The following is an 11811-nucleotide window of genomic DNA, read 5'->3' as shown; positions in this document are numbered from 1 at the left end:
CACATTAGAAATGCTACTTCTATTTCATACTAAGTCAAAGGAAACCACTGTTGGAATTGACACAAAGCTTTTGAGTCAAAATCTTTTTACGCAAGGAGTCTTTGGTTTTGTATCTAGTCTGGAAGAAAGATCAGGCTTAGTCTAGGTAAGAAACACTGAATAAGATCTGGACTTACTTTTCTAGGGGTTGGACACATATGTACATTGAAAACCAAAAAAGATCAGTGAAGTAACTCATTTTCATGCATGTGGGCCCTTGGAAATCATTGTGCAGGGTCTCAGGGGCGACATTCACATCAGACTGGGCCAGATGTGAATGCAATTCAAAGGCATGCATGCATGTTGACTAAATCATTTCTGGCAGGGAGCATGCAGAATGAGTGGCGGTGTCAACAGGCCCTGTTTTGCTGATTTCAAAGAGAGCAGAAAAACAAAAACAAATCGCCAGCCCCTTCTCGTCCCCCACCTCCACACTCAATGCCGTAAAGTATTTACATTAGAAACACTTTCCGGAGCATTCACCAAAAAAAGATGGGAAGGCATTTGGAAACATGAAAGATGATTATGGAAATAATTCCATAAATGAAAGGGATTGTTCAATAGCCAAGCTCTTCCGTGATCTCTCAGTTATTTGAGGGATATTCTAACAGCCACGAGGAGGCAGAATAGGCGTCTGTCTCGCTTCTTTCATGAGAGTTCACTTTACTTACTTCTCCTTTATCAACATGTGGCTGGTTTGCAAATTAAATGGAAAAAGTCAAGTCATGGACCATTCTGCAAGGTTGGCTTGGCTGGAAATAGACACCTGCTGTTTCCATTTTAATTTACAGTAAAACCTCACTGATTCAGAGTAAGGGGGAAGGGAGATGCTGGTCTGTCAGCAAAAAAGCCTAAGTTACTAGGCTTTCTAAAACGACACTAGACTGCTTTGGAATGCAGTCTATAATTGGGCACCAAAGTAAAAAGCATTCATGAAAGCAACATTGGCTATCATCTGACTGTATTATAGATGTAAGTTTTTAAACTGCTAATAACTGTAGGTAAGTTGTCTTATAAATTGAAGTAGAAAAAAAATACAAGATGCAGTTTCATAGGTCATAGGGTAGAAAAAAACGTACTAAATTTCTAGCTTATAGAACAGCCTTTAGAATTCCCAGAGAAAGTTGAGATCCTGTCAAAGCTTTTGCTAAAGAAAAAAATTAAAAGAGCCACATCTGCAACTGAATTGTCCTAGATCCCAAGTATTTGGGTCTGAACCAGTGAGGTTTTATTGTAGTTTTACCACCAAGAGATGAGAGCCCTGGGATCTGGAGGAGCTCACTCCGCTGACCACCTGACTAACTCCTGCAGAGGAAGAACTCCTCCATCCCTCCCCCACGGCTTTCCCAGCCATCCCCCCTCCAGGCAGAGTCCATCTTTAGACTAGAGCTTGCAGGAGTCCCATCCCCAGCTCTAACCCTAAATGGAGGGCTGGTTCTCATCAGCCCCAATCCAGGATATCTGCAAAAGTCACAAAGGCACACCAAATGTTGGCTAGTACTTATTCTTTAGTTATTTGATTAAATTTACATCTTCAGGTTATGTCCAAAACAACAGGTACTGGGAAGACCAAGTTACCTTCCCATTTATGATTCCTCTAGGATGACAGGAAAAAAACAAAACACCAACCCTTAAATGGCTGAAATGAAAAATTTCTGAACCCAACCTCATAAATGCTTATCAGCATTTTAATTCAAGAGTTACAAACCAGACACCTTAAGAATGACCGCTTCTATAGAGAGTTTAATTTCCTTGTTGTGATTTAATATGTTACAGAACAAATAGCTATGAGGGGACTTCAAAAATTCATGGAAAGATGATCTCAAGTTCAAGATTATTTTGGTGCAGAGACTTGAAATTCATGCATAGCTTCTTCATAATACACATCTCCTGTGAACTTACTGAAGACCCCTAAGTTCTTGCATTAATAATCATACAAAGAGGTAGCTCTATAAAGAACAATGACTATTATAACAAGAATTATCACTATTGACATCTGGCAGAGGGGATTATGACTCTAGTGAACCCAGAAAGTTTAATCTTGGGGTGTAGAAGTGAGGAGCAGAGCTATTTTTGCACATCCAAAGTAATACTATTTTTGTTTTTTGGATAGATTTTCGCTATAGGGCGTGTGTGCTCGGCAGATAGAGAGAGACATTAGAGACAGAAAGCGAGAAATCACCCCCCAGGGGGGATGGTCACACCGCAATCCCTTCTCCTCCATTCTCCTCTCGGGATCTTGGGCACGCATGCACACACACCCGGCATGAGTTTTAAGCCACTGGTTCCAGGACGCGAACCGCGGTCGACTACGTGGGAGTCCAGTGACATAGCCATTACGCTAACTGCTGGTTCCCCAAAGTAATACTTTTTAGAACCTTATCAATGAACCTGAATCTCTCAGAAGGAGAAAAATAGTTTACTGAGAGCAGGAATAATAAAAATGCCAAAGTATAATTCAAGACAAGTGAATAGTGTCTGTGTGACTGGGTTGGACGAGGCAAGGCTTAAAAAAGAGTATTTATTTTACACTTGCTTAAACAGGTGAACGCTGTTTTTGTACATGAGCTAACTCACAATGTTTACAGGAATCTAGTCTTCATAAACCTTTTCCAAAGACAATTAGGAGTTATACTTTGGCTTCTAAATACTTACCCAGTGTTTTTTGTTACTCAGTGATAAAGATGTGTGCTTTAAGGGTACAATCCACCACACTGTACACACTATATATTCTGCACACAAACTAACATGTATATATGTACCCCTCTATATAACACAATACATATATACATATACATACGTATACATAGAGAGAGATTAAGAAGGTGAATTAACAATACAGAAGGCATAGTTCGTGCATGTGTGCATGAATCGATTAGGCTCTGGGAACAGAATTCGGTTGCTGTTAAAAGATAGATGTGACAACTGCTACCATAATACTGCATGTGTGTATGTATATATGACATATTTTTAGCTGCTGGATGTTTTCTTTTGGGACACTTAATTACTTTATATTAGAATTAAAAATGGTTTTAAAAATTATTATTATTATTATTTTTGTGGGAAGGCAAGTCTACTTGTCAGCTTGTTATTTTCATTTGTTGCGTATTATCTAACAGTATCACCACATAGCCAAAATCCACGTGTAGGATTTAGTGATATTTTTAGAGTTTACCAAGTACTCAGAGAACACGGAAGAGAGTACCAGTCAGTAGAAAAAAATGTACTTTGTTCTCTTTAGAAGGAAAGTTGCCCAACTTTAGTGCACCAGGGCAAATTCTACCTTGTCTGTTGTACTCTGGTCACTCTCGACCCTGGCTATACTTTGGATTCATGTGGGTAACTTATACAAATGATCAAAGTTCAGGACTTCCCCCAGAAGATCCTAATTAACTGAGTTGGGCGAGACCTGGGGATTAGAATTTTCCAGAACTTTCCAGATGATTGCCATCTGTAAGTGAAGTTGAGAACAGGTGGTAGTGCCAGTTCTGTACCACTCCCTTGAAACAAATCTATTCTTTTGACACACTGTGTCTGTCTCCTTCATTCGGTACTTTCCACACAGGTTTTATCTTTTGTATGATCAGATGGTCATCTATAATATTAGCTTCCTTAGCAATTTGTTCCTAGTAACACAGCAACCAAGCTCTTGTAAGTGCTTGCTCTGTGCCAGGTGTAACATGAGCTGCTTCACTTAATGCAGTGTCCCTCCTAATAATGACCACCCATTTTTATCTCCAGTTTATAGGATGAAAGGCTAAGTAATGTGGTCATAGTCATCCAGTGAGGAAAAGGCGAAGCTGGAGTTCAAACCCACGCTTCTTTGGCACTTAGCCCAGCCCCTGGCCACTCTATCCTACTGCTTGAAGACCACGGCTGCTCTATGCCTCATTGACCCTCAGGAAACACCCACATAGTGACCTCAGGGCTCAGCAGATAGAAGATACTACATACGTAGCCTTCCCCTCTCCTCTCCATTGATTGAGTAGTAAGATTTTGTGGTGGGGTGAAATGACTACTTTGGGAAATAATCCTTTTCATTTATCTGAAAGAAAATTTGGTTTTCAGTACTCCAAAGTTTGCTGAAGTTTTTCACTATTAACTTTTAAAGTTATTTATAAGAAAGGAAATGAATTGCTGTCTACCCGCCTTATTTACCCTGAATGGCTTTTGAATATGTTAAGATTAAAACATTTTATAATAATGGTTACTAAGTAGTTTAAGATGATGACTAGCATTTTGTGAAAATGCCCTTTTGAAAAAGTGAAAAATGCCTTCTTTGGAATATAAATTTTCCTTTAGTGCTTCTTGAGTAATTTAGAAAAATGTATTTCCTTTCTTAGCCTGCAGCGGCCTCAGAAAATAACTTGATTATCAACTGTTTTTCTCTATCATTCACTTAAAAACACAACTGTGGTTGAGAAAAATCATCACCTTCATATCCATGTCTTCCAAACTGTGTGGATTTGATCAGGTATCATGGGAAATGCCTCCACCACTCAAATCAGAAAAGGGCAGGCCAGAGACCCTCCATGCCTCTAGAGATAATTTTGAGGACACACAGAAAAAGCATACCACCGCTTGGATCCCAAATGCCTCCAGTCTGAAAAGAACATCACACAGGATAGAACAGAAAAAAAATTCTAACTCAATGTTACGTGTTTGGAAATTAGTCCGAGGTACATGTGTATGGAAGCTGGGGATTTGGCTTCTTTTCTTGCTCACGCTGTGCATGGCTGCTAGGTGCTGTATTTGTTAGTACCTGCCTCTAGGGGTCTTTGCTTCATTCTTAGGGGGGTTTTAAGGAAAACAGTGATGCTTTGGCACTCTCTCTATATATAAATACTGTATATATGGTTCACATACAGACAACTATGGAGAAAGATTAGTATCACTCTGGGAAGCTACTGGTTACTAAGTTCGGACTCATCTGCTCTAATAAAGGCGAGTACAGACGGACATAGGAAGCTACGACAGGCTAAGGACAGTCAAGGCAGGGAGGAGGCGTGTGTTGGGATGTAACTGCAGTCATTGTTAAGAATATCAATCGCTTCATGCACGCACAAGAGAATCACCCCACATTTACCCTGCCGTGGAGGGCCACCCACTTCACAAGCAGTCCACTGGAAGTTGCTGTTACATTCCTTGGGTCAGTGTTAGAAAGCAGGAGCACCGGGAAAGGTCCCATTAGAAGACATGGTACTAGAAGGGCATGCACAGAGTATGACAGCAGGTGGCTGGTTCATTCGGTTTAGTCACATACCTCTTTCCCCTGCCACGATCAGCCAAGATCGAATGGAACAGTAGAGAAACAGGGAGGAAATTTAAATATGCAATAAGGCATTAGTCGGGATGGTTGGATTTATGGTGTATTATATATTATTTAACTAAACTGTCAATTTTCATTTAGTCATGGGCACGATCATTTTAGGTGCTTAAGAAATTACTTTAATGGAATGCCTTTTTCTTTTTTTCCCTTTTGCTGTAGACCTGAATATAGAGGAAAGGGGTAGAGTTAGTGCAAATTTCAAAAAGGTTATTTTAAGAGATATGATTTTAAATCTCAGTTTTGAAATGAGCAGAGATACAACTGTTTAGCAATAATGAAATCTTGGATATTTTTTAAAAGGAGGGTTGGGTTATTTAAGTCCTTATAGGTTTGGGATTTAGTTAGCCTTGAAATCCCTTGGTTTATCATTATTATCAAAATGATTATTTTGATAGTGGTTTACAAAAAGAAGTAAGTTATGTTTATTTAGATGTATGTTGGAGAATTGACAGTTGAACAACACAGAATAATTTGCTTCTGTCACTGCATTTAGCAACCCAGGCAATTGAAGGTTGAAAAATAAAAAAGACTCTAATACAAGCAGAGTAAATTACAGAGATAAATTTGAAAAGATGACCCATTATCCACACACCAAAGAACCAATAGAACAACAGTGGTGGCAACAAAAACAACCACGAAAGACCAAAAAATATTTTGTGTATTCTGGACACTGGAAAGTAGATGCTGCTTGAATAATTAACTTTAGGATGCACTCACCTCATTTGGTTTTCACTAGCAACATCTGAAAACTTAGGCTTGAAATGTGTAACGTGCAACCATTTTTTGGTCGTTTTAAACAACCTTCCCAAGACTTCCTTCAAAACGTCCACTGGATTCTCTTTGCAAGCCCAGTCAAAAGAAAACGGGTGTTAAGGCATCTTATTCACATCCTGGCCAGTAGAATGAGTCCTGCAATCTCAGCTCGGGGACACTAACAGACGTTTCCCACCAAGTCTGCTCACCTCTGCGTGATGCTCCTCATTCTGTTGAAGAACTTCAATGACGAGTTCAGCAAGACGTATTGTGTCTTCGAGCTTTTTGGCAGGAGTGATTAACCGGCCTACATTTTCTGTAGTACAAGAATTTGTGTTAAAAATTCAGTGCAAGCGGCAGGCTGGTTTTGTGGCCCTCAGAACTACTGGATAAGAAATTTAGAATAGTTATCAACTTTTTAAAAAAAAGTCTCATGCAAGTGTTAAGTGCCATTTAATTAGTGAACAGACCATAAAGCCATTTTATTATCACCATCATTATCATACATATTAAGGAAATGCAGTGCTCCAGCTTCAAATTTGCATATAGAGATGCAGAGTCTGTGACAGCCCATTTCAAATTTGGTGCCGTATTGTACACACGTTCTTTAAAGACAGCATACATGTGCTCTTTGGTATTGCTCTCTGGTCTGTGTTCCTGCTGCCTGAAGTGAGAAGAAGTAAAGGAGCTTACTCTTGATGGCTGCTACACTGTTTCCTAGATTGGTCATACATGTTCACTGTCGCATCCTTGTTTTTCATTATGGCTTTGTATGTTTAATGGGTACCAGAATGTTCATTGTGAAAAAGTAGGTCTGGGGGCTCAATGGGGGCACAGTGGTGAAGTGCAATGCTGTGGGGCTAGCCCACGTGACAAGGTGCTGTGTTTGTGTCCGCAGACCTCTCTGACTGTGTAGGCAACTGCCTGTGATACAAGACTGACTGGGGCTAGGGGACAAATCGATGTTTTGGGATCCTATTGGGGGTGCTATCTTTTGGTCTCTGTCTCTCTTGTCATTCTTACTGAAGGTAGAAGTGAATAAATAAACTTAAAAAAAAAAAGGCAGATTAAGAGGTCTGTGTATTTTAAGTTGTCTACCAAAGAAACTGAAATGAGAAACGAGGCATTCTTGGGCCATGATGTGGAAAGAAGGACAGAATTATTTAAAGAGTGTTGGAAGTAGATTATTGAATGATGGTGGTAGTTGGTGCCACTGACTGGTACAATTGAAATTTGATCGGTTAAATTGCAACACTGTACTTGATGTTTCTCTTTGTTTTCAGTTTCTCTTGAGTTGAAAGAGTTGTGCTTTGACCCAGCTCAAAAAAGAAACTGAACACTGGCTTATGTGGCACCTTTTATAGAGTGACTGCGTAAATATTTGAGAATGTTGTATGTTACCAAATATTATAAAAAATATGCCCCAAATCTAAAAATTAAAAAATGAAAACTGCTATAAGGTATGTGTGCTTGTTAGAGACAGACAGACAGACAGGGAGAGATGGAGGGAAAGCAAGAAAGCACCCCCTATGGGGAATGGTCACACTGCAATCTCTTCCATTTCTCTGCCCTATCAGAATTTTGGGTATGCATGCATGTGCCTGATATGTTTTTTAAACTGCTGAGTTCAGGACTCTGAACCGCATAACCGGCCAAGTGGAATCCAGGTACTTTGACCACCATGCCACAGGCTGGCCCCTGTGATTTTGTTTTCCCCGTGGTGGAGAGAGTAATGTTTAAAACATATAGGTTGTTTAGCCAATCAAATTACCTGAATTCAATCAGTCTGAACTCACAGGGGAACTTGTATTTCATGCTTGCTCCCTCCAAACCTTGAAACCTTTCAATCATTTAGAGCACGCAGGGTATAATGGAAATAAGACTGGTTCAGCATGATTTCATGGGTATGTAATAAGGTTTGCAAAAGACTGCCAAAAAGTGCTTTCATCTTTTCACCTGAAGCAAATGTTTTGGCTTCAAGATATTTCTTGGTATAGAGAAAATGACTTAATACTTCATAGGAAGTTTTTTTTTTTTCTCCTTTTTCCTTTTTTTTTTAAATTTTTGGGTGGGGGGTAGGGTTGGGAGTGGGTTTAATCAAAATCATAGGCAATTGCTAATTTATACAAAAAAAGAAAAGTCTCAACATTTCCCTTTGCATGTTTTTTAGATTGGTAATGAGTATACTGGCCCATGAGTAATTCAAGATTTAATCATGAGAAATACATTCGGTATATAAAAACAGTGTGCTAGTCAATGAAAAATGGGAGCTAAGAGTGATAAATGGAACTGGGTAAAATTATCTGGATATTGGAAATTTCAGACTCCCAAGGCCAATGGCTGGTGTGGAAATGGGCTGTGTGATTTAGGTCAACAGACTGCTCCATTCCCTCTGCTATGCTGAAGGGCAGCGGTGGCTGAATCTGGTTAGCATGTGAAGGTGGAAACTGGGGCAATGTACGTATGCACATCAGACAGAGAACAGGCAGTAGTCAGAATACGGAAAGGTGGGCATTGAGGTGCTGAAGGCTCAGGGCCTGGTCCAGAACAAAATATTTGGAGAAAGAATGAGTGACAAGACTGAGTTTGTGCTCTGTGGGTACTTGACCTGTTTGCAATTTCATAAATAGGCTATCATAATTTCATTAGTAAACTTTCAGGCATTTCTACAAACATACTGTGTATATATGTTTGGGTAATATGTGTAGAGTGAGGTATTTGCATTTTGATAGTAAATATGCATGGGCTACTATTTTTTATTAGTTGATACTCACATTTACACATCAATTTGCAAATTCCTCATCCTATGCTTATTACCCATTCGACACATACACCCACATACGCACATCACACACTTACATACATTTTCTAGGAACCAGACAAGCCGGCACATTAATACAGATCTGCAGGAAATCCCACTTGGGGCACATCTTTGAAATCTCTTGCTTTAAAAAAATAGAGAGCACTGTCCTTTTGGGTGGAATAATCACCAAATCTAGGGGAATTCTGGCTGTACATGACATCTGATACAGAAGTGAAATAATTTCCACCAATATTTTTATGCATGTGTATTAAAAAAAAAAGGTGAACAATTTTTACAGTTGGAGAAATCCAAGATGCTTAAGTTGGGATTACCTGAAGATTTGTTTTGATAGGCAGTACTCTTAGATTGACTACAATATATATCAATAGATACACATAACGTGTGCATGTGCACGGAGCCATTCCACGAGTGTGTGCACATGTACCCAGGTATGTGTATGCCTGATGTATATATACAGACAGTATGTTTAATAAAACCTTTTTGCAGTTTTACTTTAACATGCAACCATTAAAGGAAGCAGGTTAAGGATCCTTTAATCTAGAACACTTGATCTGCCAATTAACCCTTGGAACCAGACTTTCATTTCCCATTAATTAGCTGTGATTCCATTATCTGAAGAGCAACCACTTTAGTGTGACACAGTGCTATTTTCCTGCTCATTTCCATAGCTGAATTACTAGTTGAATGGCAAAAGTGGCACTAAAAGTGACGTCTCAAAAATGTTGTCTTTAAAGAAAATATTGTGCAAAATCTTTCAGCACTTTCTCCCTCCCCTCCGAAGAGGTCAAGGAGAAATCTGTGCTTAGAAATGATTTTTTTTTGTCACTTCCGCTGTCTTGAAATGTATCACAATATTCTTATCCCCCAATCTCGCACTAGCTGGAGCACTGATGAAAGGGAACTAAAAATACTGTATACTTAGGAAACATTTCATACAACAGAATTGAAGCTCATAACATATAAAAAAAATCATCATGCAAAATGTTATGCAACAATGTTATTTTGTGCTGACATTGAGATTTGAAAATGTTGCATATGTCAGACATAGCTAGACAAAAAAAAAAATGTGGACATTTGGAAATAAATGCTCTCTTTTGAGTATTTAAAAACCTACAGCGTTAAACTTGAGAGCCCGAACCTCGCAAAATTTCAAGAAGAAAAGTGAACAGAAAAGCAAACTAAACTATAAACTAGAAAGCTGCTGAGTAAAGGAATGATAGAAGTTTACAGTACTTGGTTTTGGCCTAGGCATGCCTTTGAGCCTCTGATACAACATGCTGGTCTGCGTTTGGGTGGGTGGAGGAGGAGGCCCAGGAGGTGGCGGGGGAGCTGGTCAGGTAGGTGAAGAGAGACAGTAAAAAAAGTAAAGAGACAAAGTGACTTTAACGAAGGGTGACAAGCAAGATGACAAACTCTGAAAAGAACAACCAAACAAGCAAAAATGATAAAACACAAATGGAGAGCTGCTGCTTTCTCGGCGTCACTTCGACATTACAGAGGTGTAACACTGTTTGACAAGGACTCTTACCAGGGTCACCAGTACCACCCCTACACACCAAGACACTCAAGGCTGAATGCAAACACTGGGTGCTTTATCCAGATGAACATACATGAACAATGGCAGCAGCATCATTGACCAAAAGAAGATACACTTTTGCACAATATAGAACATCATCTTTATGTTAATAGCTGCTTCTTCCTTTTGAAGAATAGAATAGGACCAGGAATAGGACTTGACATATTAACAGCTGGAAGATCAGATTTCTCATCTTTCATATGCTATTTACTTTATATGTAACCTTGTACCTGCTACTTAAGTCTCTCTGTGATTTGGTTTTCCCATCTCTAAGTTGAGAATATCAATTTTTTTTTCTGTGTATTCTGTAGAGTTGCTGATTAAGAACACATAAAACAATGTACAAGACAGATCTCTGTAAAGCCCAAGGTGCCTACATGTGTTGTTACCTCCAACACTGTGAGCAGCCTGGAATGAATTGCTCTGCAAAAGCAGATGAAGGGCCGTCATTAGTTCAAGTGAGCTAGGAAATATTCTTGCTCCCTTTGTGGAATTTCAACATGTCAAAATCTGTCATTTTGGGGGAAAATGTGTGGTATCTGATTGTTTCCAGCTCATTTAATTATTTTCAATTTGGAATTCTCGTGGCTTTTATATTGTGGGTTGAATCATATATAAAAACTTGCCAGCTTATCAAATATGTTACTTGCTGTTCCAAATGTTAGAATACCGTCATCAGCACTTGACCCATCTGTCATGTGGCTTACAATATCGGCACAGCAAACATCCTGTAACAATAGCCTCTCCTTCAAAGCAGGCACAGAGTACTATCAGCTTCTGCAATTCTCTCTCTTTAATGAGTGTCTCATTAACCTTGGACCTGCTCCTTCTAATAGTTCTGGTTTATAAAGCATTCTGTACAGTGAGAGGGACCTACTCCACTGCCAAGTTTGCTTCTTGGTGTGCTTGAATTTTTCAGCTGGGAAAATGAATTTCACTGCAGGCAGATAGGAAATGGAATTCTAGTGACATTAATAGCAAAAAAAAAAGATGTAGAAATATGAATAAATGTAATATTCTGGCAAAACCATTTATTAAAAGCAAACGTTGATGAGATCCTTATCTTGTTGGACCACCTCAATGTTTTGAACATGGGACTAAAAAAAAAAAAGAAAACAAATATTTACTGATTTCCTCTCACTTAAAATGTTTGTGAAAAATTGAATATACGTAGAATTTTAAAAATCAATTTTAAATGACAAGTATTTAATGATCTTTTCATTAATAAAAAAAGTACTCCATATTTTATATTTTGTCAAAATCTGGTTTTCCACCTTCAGCATTGCCTGA

At 38.9% G+C, this 11811-nt stretch overlaps 1 protein-coding gene across 25 annotated transcripts in view; it reads right to left on the bottom strand.

Annotated features, from left to right (window-relative positions):
* Positions 1-11811, bottom strand: part of CADPS (calcium dependent secretion activator) — a 423537-nt gene that overhangs the window by 119119 nt on the left and 292607 nt on the right. For 7 of the 25 annotated variants that reach the window (XM_027775527.1, XM_027775535.1, XM_027775537.1 and 4 more), the window contains 2 exons: positions 6331-6437; positions 5303-5311 (listed from right to left, as the gene is read on the bottom strand). In XM_027775527.1, coding sequence (XP_027631328.1) covers positions 5303-5311; positions 6331-6437 — 116 coding nt within the window. Of the gene's footprint in view, positions 1-710; positions 732-5302; positions 5312-6330; positions 6438-11811 lie in introns of all 25 variants that reach the window. The other 18 variants (XM_027775525.1, XM_027775532.1, XM_027775530.1 and 15 more) reach the window with 3 other exon arrangements.

Source organism: Tupaia chinensis, unplaced genomic scaffold (assembly GCF_000334495.1).
Source record: "Tupaia chinensis unplaced genomic scaffold, TupChi_1.0 Scaffold000569_1, whole genome shotgun sequence".
Taxonomy (NCBI): domain Eukaryota; kingdom Metazoa; phylum Chordata; class Mammalia; order Scandentia; family Tupaiidae; genus Tupaia; species Tupaia belangeri.
This window is presented reverse-complemented; position numbering and strand designations above follow the sequence as displayed.